The sequence below is a fragment of the Vombatus ursinus genome, unplaced genomic scaffold (genome assembly GCF_900497805.2).
Source record: "Vombatus ursinus unplaced genomic scaffold, bare-nosed wombat genome assembly UNPS02005236.1, whole genome shotgun sequence".
Lineage (NCBI taxonomy): Eukaryota > Metazoa > Chordata > Mammalia > Diprotodontia > Vombatidae > Vombatus > Vombatus ursinus.
This window is the reverse complement of record NW_020945014.1, coordinates 1,395,678-1,417,127: the sequence shown is the minus strand read 5'-3', so window position 1 is coordinate 1,417,127 and position 21,450 is coordinate 1,395,678. Positions and strand designations below refer to the sequence as shown.

The 21,450-nt window shown below is 43.0% G+C and overlaps 1 protein-coding gene across 5 annotated transcripts in view; it reads right to left on the bottom strand.

Moving 5' to 3' along the window:
- TSNARE1 (t-SNARE domain containing 1) overlaps positions 1-21,450 on the bottom strand; it is a 310,170-nt gene that overhangs the window by 211,264 nt on the left and 77,456 nt on the right. For all 5 annotated transcript variants that reach the window (XM_027845008.1, XM_027845038.1, XM_027845016.1 and 2 more), the window contains one exon: positions 20,549-21,046. In XM_027845008.1, the coding sequence (XP_027700809.1) occupies positions 20,549-20,951 (403 nt within the window). In that variant the 5' untranslated portion in view covers positions 20,952-21,046. The remainder of the gene's footprint in view (positions 1-20,548; positions 21,047-21,450) is intronic.

Sequence of the window (21,450 nt, the reverse complement as noted above, 5' to 3'; positions counted from 1 at the left end):
CTACTACTACTACTACTACTACTACTACTACTACTACTACTACTACTACTACTACTATTACTACTACTGTTTCCCAAAGAGGTCAAAGAAAAGGGAAAAGGACATATATGTACAGATATATTTACAGAAGCTCTTTTTGTGGTAGCAAAGAATTGGAAACTGAGGAGATGCCCATCAACTGAGGAATGGCTGAACAAGTAGTGGTATATGATGATGACAGAATGCTACTGTGCTATAAGAAATGACGAGCAGGATTATTTCAGAAAAACCTGGAAAGACTTACATGAACTGATACAAAATGAAGTGAGCAGAACCAGAAGAACATTGTACACATTAACAGAAATGATGTAATGATGATCAAATGTGAAAGACTTGGCTACGCTGACCAATTCAATGATCCAAGAGAGTTCAAAAGGACCCATGATGAAAAATGCTATCCATCTCTAGAGAGAGAACTGATGAACTAACTCAGAGTGCAAATTGAAGCATACGTTTTTTCACTTTTTGTTTCTTGATTTTCATTGTTTCAGGGTTTTTTTTCTCACAACATGGCTAATATGGAAATATACTTTGCATGGTTTCACACATATAATTGATATCATATTTCTTTACTTCTCAGTAAGTGGGGGAGGGGAAGAAAGGGAGAAAATTTGGAATTTAATTTTTTAAAGATAAAAATAAAGAAAAAAATGAAAAGAAAAAATTGTTATCACCAAAGGCATAGCACAAAGCTCAGCAGACATTATGAGTACTTAAAATAGGACTCATTCAATAGGAGTCAGTGTGATAAAATGGAAAAGACCCACAGCGGGAGTTGGAAGACTGGGGAAGTACTGATTCTGCCAATATGAAACCTTCTTTAGATTCCATTTTCCCCAAAAATCAGAGGTTTGAACTAAATGATTTCTAAGGTCCCTCCAAATTCTGACATTTATATTCAGATACTATACATTCTAAAGTCCCTTCCATCTATGATAACCCATGCTCTAAGTTCTCTGGTAGTCTATGTTTTCTATTCTAAGTACCTTCCTACTCTTGATACTCTATATTTTAAAGTCACCTCCAGCTCTGACATTCTAGAATTCTGTATCAAATCATAAGTTATTTGTCCCCAACCCTATAAATCTTGAACTCTGATAGCTTGAAAGTTCATTCCTTAAGGAGGGGAAGTGTTGAAAGGTACATAAAGTGAATGCTTTGCCTTAGACTGAGAAAAGGACTCCTCTTCTCCTACTCCTTGTAAATTCTTAAGGTTTATAAGGGCCTTTCCTTACAGTAAACCTGGGGAGTATCATTGCCCCTATTTTTCAGATGAGAAAAGTGAGGTTCCATTAGGTTAAGTCATTTGTCCATGGTCACAAAGCTACTAAGTGTCAGAGCTGGGGCACTGATTTTATCAGTAACTCATTGTGTGCCCTTGGAAAAGTCACCTCTACTTTCTGGGGTTCAGATAAATGAGTGGCTGGGATGAGATGATGCCTTAGGTTCCTCCTGGCTCTGATATTCTATGATTCAAGACACTGCTGAAGCCCAATGTTCCCTATGACCTCTCTGCAGACCCTATCATGATGAAGGGAATACGCTTTCAACTGTTAGGAGGAAGCAAGTCATACGATTCCAAGTCAGCGCAGCCTAAGAAATGTCAAACATCTTTAATCACATACGGTATGCATTGAGAAATCATCAGTGCCATGACAGCTCGGGGGAAGTCCTGCTGGGCACCTTGGAGCTGCAGTTAATCTATCAAAATTAGGCTCTTTTGACAGACTGATGTTTCTCCAACTGTAGCCAAATGGATTCAAAACTGAATATAAAATACAATTTTTTTTTAGTAAAAGGCGAGAGAAGAAAACCTGGCCTTTCAAACCTCAGTGACAATCAAAAGCACTTCCTGTTTTATCCGATGCAGCAAACACCTGCTATTCTGAGAGAGGCAGACACCGGTGCCTGCTTCCCCTTCTCCCCTACAGGACAGTGCATTCACATCATGTCAGTTTCAAATGGTTCCACATATAGAATTCTAAACCCACAAAATGTTAGAGCTAGAAGGGATGTCATTAATAATCCTAACTTACATTTATAAAGCACTTTAATTTCTACAAAGACATTATCTGACTTCATCCACCCAACAATTCAGTGAGAGGACAACACAGAGATTATTATCCTTTATATAGACAAGGAAACTAATGCTCAGACAGCCTTAAAGACTAATAATAAATAAATAAATAAAGGCTAATGAATGACAAAGCCAGAACTGGAACCCAGGTCTTCTCATTACAATTCCAGTATACTGCCTGAGTCCCAGATTGAAGGCATAGAACGTTAGACCTTGAGGGGGGGGCCCTTAAAATCATAGCACAGCATATATAATCTATATCAAATTGCTTACCATTTTAGGAAGAAGGGAAGAGAGGGAGTGAGAAAAATTTGGAACTCCAGATCTTGTAAAAATGAATGCTAAAAATTGTCTTTACATATGATTGGAAAAAATAAAATACTATTAAAAAATAAACTACTAAAAAAAATCATGGCACAAAGACTGCCAGAAATGAAAGGAAACTTAAAACACCAAATTGCTAAGGCTATATAAAGGACTTTTATCATTGTTATCATTGATAACAGATTATTACAACTCACACTTACATAGTATTCTAAGATTAGGTGTTATAAGATCCTGCACCTACCATTTGCCAGTTATTTGATTTGGGCAAACGATTTAATCTCTATAAGGCTCAGTTTCCTCATCCAGAAAATGGAAATAATAACTGTAGGAGCTACCTTACAGGACTGCTGTGATCATCAAATGTGATAAGGGGCATAAGGTGCTTTGTAAGTCTTAAGGAACAGGCATTATATAAATGTCGGTTCTTGTTATAACATAGAATGTCAGAAATGGAAGGGATCTCAGAACAGAGGATGTCAGAGCTGACAGGGACCTTAAAACATAGCCACAGCACAGGGACCTGGGAACACAAGATGCAGAATGTTAGGATTGGAAGGTGTGCACCTCAGAGATGATCTATCCCAATCTTCTAATTTTTTTAAAGGTATTAGGAAAATCATGTCCAAAGAAGAGAAGATTTTGCTTTCCTAATCACCAGGTATATGCAAAGAAAAAAAAAAGATAGCTGCAGCAGGACTGTTGATTTTTTTCTTTTTTTCTTTTCTAATGGGTCTGTGAATTACGGGCTAATAAAAGAGGGCAGGCTTGAGGTTGGGCATTCAGAAGCTAAAGTGTACGCCATCTTGGCAGAGGAGGGACCAAATGCTAGGAAAGTGGCCAGCCCGAGTCCAGTATTAGTACAGTTGTTGCCTTGCCCCTGTTCATACATGGCTCTCATGAGATGTCTGCAAGGTCAGAAAATGGCTCTGTAGGGAGCCCTGATCCCCAGGCCCAGGGCCCTTCAAATCTGGATGCAAAGAAGGTCAACTATCGTCTTTGCTCCAGACCCTCTATTACCCAGACCATCAAGTTGACTTTGGGGATTTAATGACCTAATTAAAGCACTAGTGTAAACACTCTGATATGAGATAAAGAACAAGGGTCAAGGAGGCAGGACCTCTGGACTCTACTCCCCGCTCTGCTTCTGATTGGCTACGTAACCCTGGGCAAGCCTTCTTCTTCTTTTCCCCACTTCCATCAGACTCAATGTCCTTCTCTTAAAAATAAGGGAATTGGACTGAAAGATCACCTAAAATCCCCATATGATCTACGATTTGGGCTTATTGACCTCTGACTGACTGATTAAGAAAATGAATTGGCCTGTGGGTAGCATCATCTCACATTTCTCAGACACTGTGAAGTAATGTATCCACTGAAAAATTCTTAACAATTAGAGCTTTCCAGGAGTGGAACAGGCACCTCTCAGAAGGTATCAAATTCTCTTTCACTGCCATTTTTAAAAGCAAAAATGACCACTTGCTAGTGTTCTGGTCAAAGGGACTCTTTAGGGGCATGGGTTGGACCAGATAGCTGTTGAAGTCCCTTCCAGTGCTCAGCTGCAGTATTTTCCTCACAACAATCCCTTGGGGTAAGGAGCACATTCTGATATCCCCATTTTATAGATGAGAAAACCAATCCTTAGAGAAGGGAGACAGCTTGAAGCAGTATGACTTATTGTAAAGGGACTGAATTTGAAGCCAAAAGGGAAAAGGGAAGGGAATAAGCATTTATACAGGGCCTACTATGTGCCAGGCTCCTTGCTAAGTACTTTATAAAATCATTTGATCCTCATAATAACATTGTAAGGAAGGTGCTGTTACATCCTCATTTTACATTGAGGAAAACGAGGCAAACAGAGGTGAAGTGACTTGCCCAGGGTCACACAGCTGGTAAAGTGTCTAATGCCACATTTGAACTCAAGTCTCCCTGACTCCAGGTCCAGTGGTCTACCCATGGTGCCATTTGGCTGCCTCTAAGTCACAGGACCTAAGTTTATACCCTAACTATGCTAGTTACTACCTAAATCACCTTGGGCAGTCACTCAAAAGCTCAGTTCCTCACCTATAAAATGAGAGGAGTTAAATTAGATAACCTCTAGAGGTATCTTCCTCCTTTAAACGTATAATCCCACGAATCATGCTCTTGACCATGGTCACACAAATAAGGTCAGAGGCAGGATTCAAATCCAGGTCTTTCAACTCCCCAAGTCCAGCATGCTTTCCTACTACACCAGCTATAAAAGCACAGAATCCCATCATCACTGGGGTAGAAAGCTCTAAAAAGACTTTATTCCAACCTCTCACTCATTTCAGAAATCCTCTCTACAGACTCTCTGACTGGAAGCCATCCAGCCTCTAATTAAATGTCTCCACTAAAGGAGAACTCAAACTCACTCCCATACTAGTGGTAAGTGAAATCAAGTCTTATTGATATGGAATATGAGGACTCCATTCAAATTACAAGAATGTCCTAATTTATAAAATATTACTCCCCATTCATCCCCAGCCTGAAAATATTCACAGGCTCCCTGTCACCTAAAGGATCAAGTACAAACTCGTCAGCACAGGTCACCTCTCTGTGTTCACCAGTATCAAATTTCTGAGCTAAGTGCAAACAGTCGGCTCAATCCCACCTTCTCCTGACTTCCCTATCCAGAATGTCCTCCACTTTTCTCTCTCTTGCCTCAAATCCTTTCCATCCTCGGTGAGGCAGCACGGTAGAATGGTGAGTAGGCAGGCCTTGGAGTTAGACAGACCTAACCTTGAGTCTAGTCTCAGGTACTTAGTAGCTGCATGACTTTGGGCTAACCTCTCTGAGCCTGTTTCTCTATCTATAAAACAGAGATGATAATAGCATCCCCCCCCCACCCCATAGAGCTGTTGTGAGAATCAAATGAGATAAGGAATATTGAATGCTTTGAAACCTAAAAGCACTACATAAATGTGAGCTTGTGTTATTACCCGAGGTCCATTTCAAGTGTAGAGTAGAATATTGCTTTCAAAGAATCACACCCATAACACTGAGAGTCCTGACAAATTCCAAAGCAGAGGAAGCCAAATGAGCCAAATTTGAGGCTCCTCCCTCCTTTTTTGATTCTAGAAAAATAGTACATCTTTAACTCTGATAAACATGGTAGCACACTTTCTTGATGATATTCCAAGAGAGAATATATGGACAGATGAATAAGAGTTCTGGAATTCATCTTATTAACATAAATATATTGTACAAAGTCTATTTCTGAAAGTCATAGACCAAGTCGTGGGGGGATAGGTTGAAAGAAATAGGGATGCTTGCGCTGAAGAAGAGGGGATTTAGGAAAGATATAATCAATGGGTTCAAGCACTTGAAGGGCCCTCACATGGATGACTTTTGCTTGGCCTCAGCAGACAAAAACTAGGAACAATGGGTAGAAATTGCAGAGAGACAGATTTCAGCCTAATGTAGAAAAAAAAATCTCCCTTCATGCAACTCTTCCAAAATTGAATGGGCTGCCTTAGCAGAGAGTTCTCTGTGACTAGAAGTGTAAATGACTAATCACTGAGGATACTATAGAGAGAATTCTCATTCAAGTATAGATTGGATGAGATGCCTTCTTGAGATGAATGAATGAAAAAACATTAAGTGCTGCCCCCTGTGCCAAGCATTGTGGTAAAAGCTGGATATTAAAAAAAAAAAAAACAAACCCTAGATGGCCCCTTATCTCAAAGAGCTCACACTCTAATTGGAAGGAGATGGACACATAAAAGAAATTCAGCTTCTGGGAGAAAGAAAAAGCCTAGAAGTCCTAAGGAGACAGCAGATAAGGGCCACAAGTCCTTAGATTTCTTCAGTAGATCCAATGACAGTGAGAGTGGACTGTAGGGTATAGAAGAAGGATAGATGCTAAGGCCTTATTCCTTCACCAAAAATAAGGTTGGTGACTCTCAGCTCTCCAAGCCAATCAAGCAGCCTGAATGGTCTCTGAGCACACTAACTTGAGGGAATGAGGGAAGGCAAGTGGAGAGAAGGGCACCCTCAGTGTTGGTGGGTCTTCCAGTAAAGGCAGGAGAGTTCCTACAACTCTGTTTTTGTCATTCTGTGATTAACCCAATACAACTCATTTTACAGAGTAAATAAATGAGACCCAGAAAGGGGAAGGTGACTCAAGGTCAGTCAATCATAGTTAGCCAACCAATCACAGAAATGGAGCTAGGACCTGGGTGTCCTGAAAGTGTTAACAGGCTGAAAAATCAGAGAACTTCAGTAGATATAGTATATGTGGATTTCAGTATGGTGTTTAACAACGTCTCTTCTATCCTTATGGACAAGTGAGAGAGAATTGAGCTATCAGATTAGTGAGAGATTCACAACTGTTCAAAACAGACACCAGAGAGGGAAGTGACAAGTTTCACTGTCCTCTGCAACAATTAGGCAACATCTGGAATAGTTTATGAAGTCCCAGGTGCCAAATTTTAGGAAGAACATTGACAAAGTAGAGTGTCCTCAGAGAGGTGATCAGGATGGTGAGGAGACTAGGGGCCACATGAGAACCGGTTTAAAGAGTGTTTAGCCCAGAAAAGACACAGGGACCACAACCGTTATCTTCACATATCTGAAGGGCTATCCTGGTGTAGATGGTGTAGACTTACTCCATGAATCCCTGAAGGACAGACCCAGAAGTAGGAAGCTAGAGAGAGAAAGGATTTCCTTACATTGAGAGTCATCTAACAACAGAACGGGCCACACTAAGTTCTGAGCTTCAAAGATCAATCAATCAGCAAGCATTTATTAAGCACCTGCTACACGTGCAAGGCACTGGGCTAGACTCTGGGAATACAAAGACAGAAATGAAATCATTCCTATCCTCAAGGAGCTTATGAATTCCAATGGGCACAAACCATATGAAAAGAAAATTTTCAATGGAACTTGAGGAAGGGGGCACTAGCAGGTGAGGAACAAGGAAAAGTCTCATGTAGGAGGTGAGACTTGGGCTAAGTATTTAAAAAAGCTGGGGATCTAAAGAAGCTGCAATAAGAGAGTATATTTCAAGCATGAGAGATGGCCCATGCAAAGACAGAGACAGGACATGGAAATGTCTTTTACAGGAACAGTAAATAGGCCAATTCTGTTGGATAGAAGAGTGTGTGAAAGGTAGTAATGAGTAATAAGTCTGGAAAAGTAGGCTGGAGCCATATGGCAAATGTCTTTAATTGCCAAATGAAGGAGTTTGCATTTGATCCTAGAGGCAATCAGAAGCAATGGAGCTTTCTGAGCTTTGCAAGGACATGGATAGACCTGTGCTTTAGGAATGTCATTTCAGCAGCTGTGTGGAGGAGAGATTGGAGAGGAGGGAGACTTGAGTCATGGAGAATAATTGAGAGGCTAGAGAATTAGTCCAGACAAGAGGTGATAAGGTTCTAAATGAGGGCAATGTTCATGTAAGGAGAGAGAAGAGGGAATGATGGACAAGATGGTATGGAGTTAGAATTGGTAAGACTGATTAAATGTGGGGTGGAGGGTGAGAAAGAATAAAGAATCAAGGATAATTTCAAGGTCTCAAATGTGGATGACTAAAAAGATGGTCAAGTTAAGAAGAGGGGAGGATTTGATGGGAAAGATATTGAGTTTTGATTTGAATATGATGAATTTATTTTATCTTTGGAAATATCTTCTAAGTAGCTGGTCATGTGGAATTCATGCTCAGAAGAACCGGATATATAGAAATGGGAGAAATCTACAGGTATGATAACTGAAGCCATGGGAGCTGATAAGGTCACTGAGAGAAGGAAGAGAGAGAATAGAGCCCAGGACAGATACTTGAAGAACAACCACAGTGAAGAGGCCATGATATAGTTGGTAATACAGCAAAAAGAGTGAGGAGTGGTCAGACAGGTAGAAAGAGAATCAAGACAGAGCACTGTCACAAAAATGGATGGAGGGGACAGAATGCAGGACGAGTCAGTGGGTGGTCAACACTGTCAAATGCTACAGAGAAGTCAGGATGAGGTCCAAGAAAATGCCATTAGACTTGAGAGAGCATTAGTAACTTTGAAGAAAATGGTTTCAATTGAGTAATGAGGTAGAAATCGAGTTACAAAATGTTGAGAAGTGAGACGAGAGAAAATGAGGACAAGTGTGAACAGCGGACAGAACCAAGAGGATGGGCAGAAGGTACTGAGGCAAATTTAAACCTGATCAGGGAAAACTTCCTAAAATTAGAGCTACACAGAAGTAGAATGGGATGCCTTGAGAGATCGTCCCTCCTTGGTTGTCTTCAAACAAAACCACAAGTCAGTTATGTTACAGTGGAGAGCTAAATCCCTCAAAAAGGCCATCTATAACTAATGCCTCCATTTTTGCTCCTTTCATTGTCTTCTTAAGCCCTGTAGCCAATCTGGCTTCAGACCTCATCACTCCACCAAAAGTGCTCTCTCCAAAGTTATGAATGATCTCTTCGCTGCCAAATCTAATGGCCTTTTCTCAGTCTTCATTCTCCTTGACCTCTCTGCACACTTCGGCATTATTGATCACCCTCTCCTCCTTGATACTCTCTAGGTTTTCATGACAACACTTTCTTGTGGTTCTCCTCCTCCCAACCGCACCACTCCTCTGTCTCCTTTGCTGGACCCTTCTGCAGATCATGTACTCTAACCATAAGTGTCCCTCGGGCTTATGTCCTGGGTCCTCTTCTCTTCTTCCTCTATACTACTTCACTTGGAGATCACATCAATTCCCAAGGATTCAATAACCATCTCTATGCTGATGATTCTCAAATCTACATTTTCTGCCCCAAACTCTACTAATATTCAATCTCACATCTTCAACTGCCTTTCAGACACTCAAAGTGGATGTCCAGTAAATATCTTAAACTCAGTATGTCCAAAACACAACTGATGATCTTTGCCCCCCTCCCAAAACCCTTCCCACCTCCCACCTTCCCTATTACTACAGAGGGCAATACCACCCTTTTAGTCCCTCAGGCTCACAACTTAGGAGTCATCTTGGATTTTTCACTGTCTTTCACAACCCATATCCAAGTTGTGGCCAAGGTCTGTCAATTTCACCTTTGCAACATCTCTCATATATGCCCCCTTCTCTCCTCTAACACTGCTACCACTTTGGTACAGCCATCATCATCTCACACCTGGATTACTACAATAGCCTGCCGGGGGGGCCTGCCTGCCTCACTTTCTCTCCCCATTCTAATCCATCTTTCATTCAGCCACTAAAGTGATTTTCCTAAAGTGAATGTCTAATCATGTCACCCCTCTACTCAACAAACTCCAGGGGCTTCCGATTGCCTCCAGGAACAAATGTAAAATGCTCTATTTGACATTCAAAGCCCTTCATAACCTAGCCTCCTTCTATCTTTCCAGTCTTCTTACACTTTACTCTCCGACACATACTCTTTGACCCAATGACATTGGTCTCCTGGCTGTCCCATGAACAAGACATTCCGTTCTCTCAGCTCCTGGCACTTCCCCTGGCTGTCCTCCATGCCTGGAACGTTCTTCCTCCTCCATTATGACTACTGACTTCCCTGGATTCCTTAAGTCCTAACTAAAATCTCATCTTCTACAGGAAGCCTTCCCCAACCCTTCTTACTCCAATGTCTTGCTTCCGTTAATGATCTCCTATTTATCTTCCATATAGCTTACTTTGTATGTATTTATTTACATGTTGTCTCCCCCATTAGATTGTAAGGTCCTTGAGGGCAGGGCCTTTCTTTTGCCTCTTCTTGCATTCCCAGAACGTAGCACAGTGCCTGGTAGAGAGTTAGCACTTAGCAAATGTTTATTAACTAATTGATTGGCCACTGCAAATTCTGTGATTTGGTGATTCTTGGTTTGAAGAGAGGAAGCAGAGGCAACAATTGTAGACAGCTTTGTCAAGGAGTTTAGCAAAGAAAGAAAGAAGCGAGGCAGGATGATCGCTAGTAAGAATCATGAGACTTAGCGAAGGTCTTTCTTTAAAGGACAGAGAGATCTGAGTATATTTATAAGCGTACAGACTGGTAGACAGGGAGAACTTTAATATCAGCAATAGAGAGGGGATAATAGGAGGGGGAATTTTCTAGAGAAAATGGCAGGAAATGAGATTAAGGGTACATGTAGTGGTACTGATGTTTTTGAGAAGGTCTACCTCTTCATCAAAGTAGTAAACAGAGGAAGAAATAGTGAGCCACAATATCAAGGGCCTGAAAAGAGGAAAAGGTGTTGTCAGATGAGGACAAGGGGAGAAGAGGGAGCTCTTGGTGAATGGGCTCAATTTTTCACTAAAGCATGAGGTGAGGGCTTCAGCTGAGAGAGTAGAGGATGGTGTTACAAAGGGCTTGAAGAAAGAAGATTTAGAACAGCCCTCATGGAAAGTGGGATAGAGAATTAGTTAAGGAAGAGTAAAAGAACTACCTTGTTGAAATGAGTCCTCAATTAGAATTAGATAATGTAAATTAATAGTGAATTTCAGCTCAGTTGCATGTCTTCCTCCAACTCCATTCAGCTACCTATCAGTAGGGTTGGAGGAGGCAAATGGTAGGCGTATCCAGGGTCGTGGCTTGGCAGTGCATGAGCACTGACAGGACATAAGAGTGAGGGATGCCAAAGGAAAAGATAGGGTACAGCTGAACTAGTTAACTAAGGGGTGAAGATTAAAAAGGGAGGAAAGTAGTGCCAGAGCAATGATGAGGTCCTGACAATATAATAAATGGTGAAAAGATTCTGGAATGTGCATAAAAAGTCGTAATTTATATTTCTGCACCAGTCAGATAACAACACAACCTTGTACAATAGGATGTGGGGCGATGTGGGGTCTCCCAGAATGCGTGCAATTCTATTCTTGGCTTCTTTGGAAGGTCCAATTATTCCCATCACAATGGAAACAGTGGGCGGGGACCATGAAGCTGACACAGTTGAAAAGTGAAGACAAAGAGTGGGTTTGGGAGGTGTAATGACAGGGAGACGTGGAATAACAGGCTGTGACCACATAAGGGAATGTCTAAATTCTTGATCATAGAACATGGATCATGGAATGCTTGTGAGTGATGGCAAGATCGAGGATGTAACTGTCCCTGTATGTAGCTCAGGCAGAATGGAGGTGGAGGCTGTGGGAGTTGAACAGATTGAAGAAAAAGGAAGTCACAGCATCCGAAGGAGCAACAATATATATGTCTGAGGACAGGAGTTCTTATGAAGAGGGAGATGTGAGCCACGCACTCAACTCATGGAGAAATGAGGGAAAGTGTCCTGGGAGTTGGCAGATAACTAGCCACCAAGATCTGGATCTTGTGATAAATTTGAATAAAATGAACCTCAAAGGAGGAGAGGTTGCTGAGTGATGTTGATAGAGGGAGAGTCTAGTAATAGCAATAGGAAAGAAAGAGTATTCCAAGTCCACCTCAGGGACCAGTGAGTCAGGCAGGGAAGGGAAGGAGAAAATGAGAGAAGACACAACTAGGCCTGGAAAGGAAAGCCCAGAGATACAGAGATGCTTCAGGTGGGAGCCAGGGCTCAGTGAGTACTGAAAAATGGAAAAATAATGAGAGGAAGAGGTCTGAAATGAAGGGACAGGGACTGCACCTATAATTTCACTGTTATACAGAACTCCTTGGTGATGAAACTCTATCAGGAAAACTTAGAATCTTGAAGAGATGCCTAGAGCAGAGACATTAAACACTATGACTTTGAGGCAACCAGATTAAAACGTAATTGGGAAATACCTAACAAAACAAATAAATAATGTTAATTGGTGGTTTTCTAAATCACTATGTGGCCCACAGGAGTCCTTATGTATGGTTTGCTGGTCCTGTTTTTATTTGAATTTGACACCATGGGCTCAAGAGAACAGAAGCATTTAGTGACTATCCACTATGCCTCGGGGTGGGGCTTGAACCCAGGTTTTCCTGGCTTGAAGACTAACTCTCTAGCCATGATACCATGCTGCTGGAAGTTTGTTAATTATAAAGAGACAGTTCCAGAGAACTCAGTGGAAGGAGCAGCCAGATACAGATGGGGCATTGTCAAGGGCATTATTACGGTGGCTGTCCCAACCAATAAGGAGTTGGAAGAGGTGACCTCTAAAGTCAACTCCAGTTCTAAATCCTATCCTCCTATGATTAGACTCATCATCATCTTGCTCACAAGACCTAACACCCTGCAATTCTAAATTACAGGCAAACAGATTTCAAGCAAGTATATGGTAACACTTCATAATAATCAAAGCCGTCCCAGAGTAGGATGGGTTCCTGGAGTCTCTGGAGGTCTTCAAGACCACTTGTGGTGGATGTTAATTCTTGCTCAGATAAGGGTTGGGATATGTGCCCTCTGAAACTCTTTCTAATTGTGAAATTTTATTTCTCTTCCTAGTTTTCTCCTAGAAAAAGAAAGGGGAGAGGGAGGAGGGAGACATCGGGAAGGGAGGAATCAATTTTCAAGATTCTATCTTCATTCCACCTGACTGACTTCACAGTAAAAGGGAAAAAAAAAAATCCCTATTGCTTATCTTGGCTTTTCAACTGTGTCAGCTGCATGGTCCCCGCCCATTCCATTGTGATGGGAATAATTGGGCCTTCCAAAGAAGCCAAGAACAGAACTGCACCCATTCTGGGAGACCCCACATCGCCCCACATCCTATTGTACAAGGCCATGTTGTTATCTGACTGGTGCAGAAATATAAATTAAGACTTTTTATGCACATTCCACAATTATGCTGCATTACAAGGATCCCTCCTTTCTTCTCCCACCCTGCCATCCCGCCCCTATCTGGCCTAACTCACAGTTAATAATAGCTCTCAATTCCACTTCACTTTAAAGATTCACAAAGCGCTTTCTACACAGGGAGGAAGAGGAACAGGACAAGTGCAGTTTCCACATAGAGAAATTGAGGTTCAGAGGGGAAACATAGCTTACCCAAGGTCATACAAACAATAGGAAGAAAAGGGAACAGAGAGAAGACTGGGAAAAGTTAGAGGAATTCACAGCAGTAGGGGAGTGGTTCCCAGCAAATGATCCCAATTTCAGTTAATCATAATCCCTCACATATACAGAGTCTTAGTGTAAAGGGTATCCAACTCTGGAGTCACAAGATTCAACACTGAACAAACATGTACAATGTGCATTCAAGCCTGGGCTATGTCACTAACTTGCTGTGTGACCACAGACAACTCACTCACAATCTCTTAAACCATCACTACTTGCATTCACAGAATCAGACTGGAAACTCTGGACCTGGAAGGGACCTTGAAAATCATTTATTCCCTTTTCCACATTTTACAAATGAAGAAACTGCAATCCAGAGGGATTATGCCCCAAGGTCAGGGTTAGTGTCCCAAGGTCAGATTATCTTCTATTCTTTCAGCCGGCCACCAGGAGAAGAAGAAATTTTACATGAGTGACCAAAGGGTAGAAAACAAGAATTTGGGTTTGACTCTAGCTTACGAAGAAAACTGAAAGCAGATGGATTTCCTCCCAGGTGTTAGCATCCCACAGCCTCTAAATGCAAAGGTCCCATGACTCCTGACACAAACCCACTTAGGAGAACAGAAACCATCAGAAGGTATTGTCAATAATGACTCAATAATCCACATTTATATAATGCTTTAGGTTTACAAAGCACTTTCCTAATAGCAACCCTTTGAGGTGCATCAGACCGATATCATTATGTCCATCTCACAGATGTAGAAAACAAGGTCACAGAACTTTTAAGAGTTACAGCCAGGACTTTAATCCCAGTCTTTGCTGATACTAGGGCTGGGGTCTCTTATCACAACACTCTCTTCCCTCCTTCATGCCGAAGCAGTTTCTGATCTATGGCACAGAGGCAACACTTGTATACCCCTTTCCATAGTCAGTGACTGAGACCTCAGGAAGCTAATACAGAAGTCCAGTGCATAAGCCTTTCCTCAGGGACGTGAACAATGCAGAGGAACACTAGAATCTCACAGTGCTACCACATCCTAAACACAATTTTATTTGACCTAATATCCCTCTGTTCACCCACTCAGCTCTGCAGTCACAATAAAAGGGCCAATCTTAACTGTGTCCAGGCAGAACATAATCCAGGCTGAACAGGTAAAGGCAAGCAGATGCACTAGGCCAAAAAAGCAGGCTTTCCTTGCTTTTCCAAGCATGCTCCAAAGGAGAGAGAGGCTGGTGCCATCATTAAGTCTGCTGTCTTCTTGCCCTCATAGCTCAAGTGCCCTAGCTTGCTGTTTGTACTAATATGGGTTTGTGGGAACAAATATGGGAGCAAATTGGGACTGCACTGGCTTCTACCCTCCACCACTAACTATCTCAGGGAGACACAGAGCAGGGAAAGGAGGGAAAGATTTGCTGAAAATTTTTTAAAAAACAGATTAAAAATAGCAGAGAAAAAGCCCCTGATAAATGTCTACCCCTTCCTAGGGGATCCCAGGGTGGGAATGAAAGCACTTTCCACCCACCCTACTGCACATAGATAAGGAGCTTCTATTAACACCCTTTGCATCATAAAGCATTAGAGGTTCAAATCCTACTTCTGACACTAGTGTGACCTTGGGCAAATCATTTAAACCTCCCTGGGGCACAGTTTCCTCATCAATTGGCCTAGAAGGCCTCTGAGGTTCCCTTCCTTCTCCAAATCTGGTATCCTCGATGTTCCCATATCTGTTGCCAGAACAATATTTTTCTTTGTACCAGGTTCCTGACGTGCACACTCTATCATCTAACAAAGGGAAATACTTTTGTGAAGCCACAGCCCTGAAGGCCACAGGTTTGTCTTCCAAGGTGGAAGACCCTCACACAGCCCATTCCTTTTCACGATTACACACGCCTGATACAACCAACAAAAAGAGGACTCGGTATGTGGCCTGGGTCATGGTGCCCTCTGGGACCATTAGAATCTGTGACCAGGGTTAGAGCTTAGTCTGGGATAGAAACTGGAGCTCAATCTGTGGTCAGAGTTAGAGCTCAATTTGGGGCCAGGAACTGGGGCCCAGTCTGTGACCTGGGTTAGAGTCTGGGCCTGGAGCTGGGAATCAGTCTGGGATCAGGGTTTGGGTTCAACAGATGACCAAAGTCAGGACCTAGTAGGAGATGAAGGTCAGAGCTCAGTCGGTATCCATAATTAGACATTAGAGGTAGGATAATCAGGCACTGAAACAGCAGTTGCCCAAAAAGAATTTTAATTCAATAAACTCTAAAAATCATAGTAAGTTAAAACTAGAAGTCCAAGGATTCCGAACCTTGTTTTATGTCACGGACCCCTTTGGGCAGTCTAGGGAACCTCTTTTGTCAGAATAACAAAACAAAATATAGAAAATTATAAAACTAACCAATTATATTGAAATAATCATCAAAATATTAAAAAAAAAAGTTCACAGACTCTAGATTAAGAATCCCTGATCTAACACAAGCTTTGATTTCAATAGAATAGAAAATATGAGGTCCAAAGAAGGAACTGACTTGTCCAAGATCATCAAGCAACTCAGGAGCAGAGCCAGGACTAAAACCAAGGTCTAAAATGTCTGTGAAGCTCCATTCTGTCTGCTGGTGTCCTGAGTCTATGCCTTGGACCCCCTGCCAAGATCCTGACCTCTGACTGCTCACATTCCAGATTCCAACACTTTGCTTCCCAACCTTCTAGTCCATCAGACAAAGTGGATCCTGCTGGTCTACCTTCCATAGAAGCAGCTTGATGTGAAGGATGAGCCCTGAATCTGGCAGTGAGAGAGTAGAGTTCCACGGAGCCTTTAACAAGGTCGCACCCACTTTCTGACCCTCAGAGGGTGTGGCGAGGATCAGATGACATCATACATATGAAGTGCTTTGCAAACTTCACAGTACTATATAAATTTCAGCTCTTGTTATCATAATGATTGTTATGAGACAATAAAAGTGAGTATTTTTAAAGTGCTATGTAGATATGTTGCTATTATTATTACAGAATCATGAATCTTAGAGTTTGAAAGGACCTCCAATGCCAATTAATACAACCCTGTCACCCAAATCACGAGTCTCCATATCAACCCCAGAAGCAGACATCCAGTCTCCACTGGAAGACTTCTTAAAACAGGGAACTCCCTCACTACTACAGCAGTCAATTCCATTTTTGCATAACTCTGATTATCCAGGAGGTTTTGGTTTTATTGGTGGTAGTGTTTCCCCTCACATATTGTGCTGAATTCTAAATCATGAAAACTTCTCCACCGTGCTCCTACTTCTAGCCTCAGAAGCCAAAGAAAACAAAACAAATCCCTCTCCCTAATAGCATGCACTTCCTCCAAGTCTTCTCCAAGCTGAAAATCCCCAGAGCCTTCATATGACCCCAAGGATGATCACCATCCTTCACCCTCCTCACTGGCCTCCTTACTCACTTTCCAATTTATCAATGTCCAAACTAAAATGTGGTGCCCCTAACCGAACCCAATGCTCTAGGATGGAAATGACAGTCTATCTTATAAGTTGCAAAGCCATTGAGAGTCTGTGTCCTAAGGTACCTTCTAGCTTTCGTTTTTTATGTTCTAAGAAGGAAACAAAGTATTTTTGTTGTTGCTGTTGAGTCATTTCAGTCCTGTCTGACTCTTTGTGACTTCATTTGGAGTGTTCTTGGCAAAGATACTGGAGTGGTTTGCCATTTCCTTCTCCAGCTCATTTTACAGATGAGGAAACTGAGGCAAACAGGGTTAAGTGACTTGCCCAGGGTCACACAGCTTATAAGCGTCTGAGGTCACATTTGAACTCAGGAAGATGAATCTTCCTGACTTCAGGCCCAGTTTTTTATCCACTGTACCACCTAAGTGCCTATTACATGCCTGACACTTGGTGCTAAGCACTTCTATAAATAAAGTATCTTCTAGCTCTAACACAGAAGAAGCTAGGTGGCACCATAGTGCATAGAGCACTGGGCCTGGGGTCAGGAAGACTCACCTTCCTGAGTTCAAATCCAGACTCAGGCACTTACTAGCTATGTGACCCTGGGCAAGTCACTTAATCCTATTTACCTCAGTTTCCTCATCTACAAAAAGAGCTGGAGAAGGAAATGACAAACCACTGCAGTATCTTTGCCAAGTAATCACCAAATGAGGTCACAGAGAGTTGGATATGACTGAAACAACTCAACAACAAAGTTCTAACACAATACGAATCTATGATTCCACAAAGCAAACAGTCCTACATCTAGCCTCTTCCCTAAGCTGTTCCTGGCATCAAAGAGCCACAGACCTAGAGGTAGCCACAAAGGCCATCTAGTCCAGCCGCTATTTTTCAGATGAGGAAACTGAGGCTCAGAATGGGTAAGTGAATTGCCCAAGGTCACAGAGTTGATAAATATCAGAGGTAGGACTGGAACCCAGGTCCTCTGATTCTAAAGGCAATGGATGTTCTTTTTATTCTCCCAGCCTGTCTACTTATTGTGAGGACAAAATGAGAAAATGCAGGGGAAAGCACCAACTGTAAAGTGTTCCGTGAGAGTGTTATCAAACTACCTTGTATTTAACTAGTTTGTATTGACTCTCTTTATAGCTCTTTTGTATATACTTCTGTATGCCCTTGTGATGTCCCCTATTAGAAGGGAGGCTCTTTCTAATAAGATTGTTTCATTTCATTCACTGCCTTTGTACCCCCAACATCTCCTATGTGGCCTGGAACATAGTAGGTACTTAATTAATATCTGTTTATTATCAGAGTACACACACACACACACACACACACACATTAGTGATTAAAAACTCCCTAGAATCAGGGATAAGGCCACAAAGACTTGGGCAGCCATCTCCCCACTCACCACTTTGTGTACAAACACCCTTACTGTGTTTCTGGGACACCATCATAATGGAATATTAATTTAATGCCTGCATCCCTTGCTAAGGTCAAGCCAGGAGGACTTTTTGTACATGAAAAAATAAATATTAATCCCTCTATGGTTGAGAAAGGAATATGAAAAGGGGGTTGATTAGAGAGGCTAAGAGGATTTGCCTGGGGTATTCTCCAGTGGTAATTTCCTGGAGAGGTAGGCTGGCCAGATGGCAAAATTCCCTGCTTTCTTTCCCCATTGGCCTCTAACCTGAAGCAAAAGCCAGGTACAAAAGGCAAAGGCTGGTGCCAACCACAATGCGTTTATAAGTGAAATTATGAGCAAACTCATGTGTGTGGCTGGTATAACTCTTTAACTGAAGTGGAGGTAAGCCAAGCAGGGATGCTTTTTAGCTGGCATCACAACTGTCACTAGTAATATCAATATCAGAGACAGAGAGACAGAGAGAGGGGGAGAGAGAGAGAGAGAAAGGAGAGACAGAGAGACAGAGCAGGAAGGGAGCTCAGAGACCACCTAGCACACACTGTTCATTTTACAGATAAGGAAAGAGGACTCAAAGAGGACTGTTCAAGGGCACACAGGGAAGTAAGTAATAAACCTGGCACTTGAACTCAGGTCCTTTCCCTAAAACACAGTGTTGAAATCTTCTAGCTGCAGCTACCCCTCCGCCCCATCCCGAAGTGGCCCTGGCCTAGATCTCCCTCCCTGCCCTCCCTGCTCCCTGGGCTGGGGTCAGGCCCATACCAGCAGGGCACCATCATCCTGGCGTCCACAGGCACCACCACCAGCACCTTCATGACTACATCTCCCTCAGCAGTAACATCCATTATCACAAGGCCTGAATGAAGGGTGTGTCCAGGGAAGTCTCACCGCCCCCAGGTCTCTGGCCCTCTCTGACTTCTGCCTTCTGACTCTCTGGGCCAGGCCTCTAGCAGTCTGCCCTATCAGCCCCTCTTTCCTTTGCTCTCCCTTCTTTCTTTCCTTCTCAGCTACTCTTTCTGTAGTCCCATAGCCATGCAGCTGTCCCCAAAATGAAAAGTTCTAAACTCATCTATCCCTTTCTATCTGTCTCCACTGCTCCAACCCTCATGCAGGCCTTATCATCTTCCACCTAAAGTACTACAGTATCATCCCTGAATCTAGTCTTGCCCCTTCCAATTCGGCCTATGTATACTGCAGACTCATCTCCCTAATACATAGCTCTGATCAAATCACCCCTTCTCAAGAACCTTACATGGCTCCCCACTGCTTAAAAGATAATGTCCAAGCTTCTCACCCTGGAATTCAAGGTCCTCCACAATCTGGACCAAGACTTACCTCCCTCTCTCCCCTATAGCTCAGTCCATACATATACTGTGCACATTCCTAATCAATCAATAAGCTTTTATTAAGAACCTACTATGTGCCAGGGTCTGGGGCTCTAGTCCCTTAATTACGTTGCTCCTCCTGCCCTACAAAGCCCCTCTCTACCACTCCTCTTACCCATCCTTCAGGGCACAGCTCAAGTCTCATCTCCTCTGGGAAGCCTCCCTTAAGCCCCACCCTTTCTCTTCCCCATCACAATATTCCAGTAATCTCTTCCCTCTCTGGATTCCTGTAGCGTTCACAACCTACGACATCCATGAGGTCCTCAGGACAGACAGACTGTTCGTTCTCGCTCCATACACACCCATATCTTATTTTCACCACCAGACGATCGGCTCCCGGAAGGAGTACTTTAATCACTTTAATTTTATTCCTTTCCATGGACTCCACAGTGTCCAACTGAAGGCCCTGGACATAGTAGATGCCCAAAGAATGTTTGAGGATTCATCGATAAGAGCCATGTGGTTCAGAGGAGGAGTAGGAGCCTCAGACTGGAGGCCCAGAAGGCCATGATTTTAGCTCCAGCTTCACCATAACCTCCCTGTGTGACCTTCAGCAAGCCAAGTCTCTTCTCTCACCTGTGGACCTCAACAGGGATTGAACCTGATAACTGAAATGGTTTCTTTTTCTAGCGTTTTAGGTCACATGACTGAGCAATGAAGAAGAGGAAGGATAAGGAATAAGAGAAGGAAGAGGCAGACAAAGAAAGGGAGGAGAAAGAAGAGCAGGAAGAGAAGTAGAAGGGAATGAGGATGAGAAAAAGGAACATGAAAGAAAAGAATGAGAAGATAGAAAGATAGAAAGAGAAAAGAGAGAAGGAAAATGTGGAGGAGAAAGAAAGACAGAAGATGAGCCAGAAGACACTGCCATCTTCTCTTTAGGACAGACCCTGGCAGCTGAGTTTCTGTTGTCTGGAAGGCAAGGCTGGCTTTAGATTGGGTGGGAAGGGCACTGGTTGGGGTAGAGACAACTTACCTCTCAGGGCCTCAAGACTATAGCTCTCCGCTGGTCCAGCTTGACAGGAGAAGGTCTTAGCTACCACCTGCTCCACAGGGGTGAGTGCCAGGGCCTGGGGCTTGCCTGATCCAGGGCTATGGGATGATTTGCGCAGGTCCCCCAGCTTCCGCCGCACCACGGCCCGCAGATCCCGCCATTTATGTTTCAGGTCCACTATGTCCCGACGGCAATAACCCAAGGCATTCACTGCCTGTAAGATGCGGCTCCAAACTCGGTACTTCCGGGCTGGCTCGGCCTTCAGCAATCCTGTCCCAAAGAGAAGCTGGTGGTGCTTGGTGACTTTGGACACGAGCACTTCTGTTTCCTGTGGGCAGAAGTTGGGCTTCCTCTTCTTGGCCCGAGTGACACTGGGCCCAGCCATCCTATTTGGGGGGGCAGCCAGGACGTCCTTTTGGGGAGCACTGTCAGGGGAGGTAGGGTCAGGTGTCCAGTTGGTTTCCAGTGGGGATCACAGCCCTGAAAAGGCACCAAAAGGCTAAGGGTTTAATGAATCTTTGAGAAGGCCCATTCATTACTAGGGATAGTGATTCCCAGGGGAATCTGCTGGGCAGGGTAGTAGGATCCTGTCCTCATTTGTCCACCCCTAATTGCTTTCCAAATCCTCTCCCCAAAGAGGTTCCTGGCAGCCAGAGTGATGGAGAGCAGGGTATGTGGCAGATTCTGTATTCTGTCCAGTACTTAGCCCACTGTTGGTGCCCAGGGCAGGAAAATCTGAGTTCAAATCCTACCTCAGCCATTTACTAGCTATGTGACCCTGGGCAAGTCACTTAACCTCGGGTTGTCTCAGTTTCCTCATTTGTAAAATGGGAATGAACACAGCATCTACCTCCCTGGGTTGTTGTGAGGACCAAGATATTCGT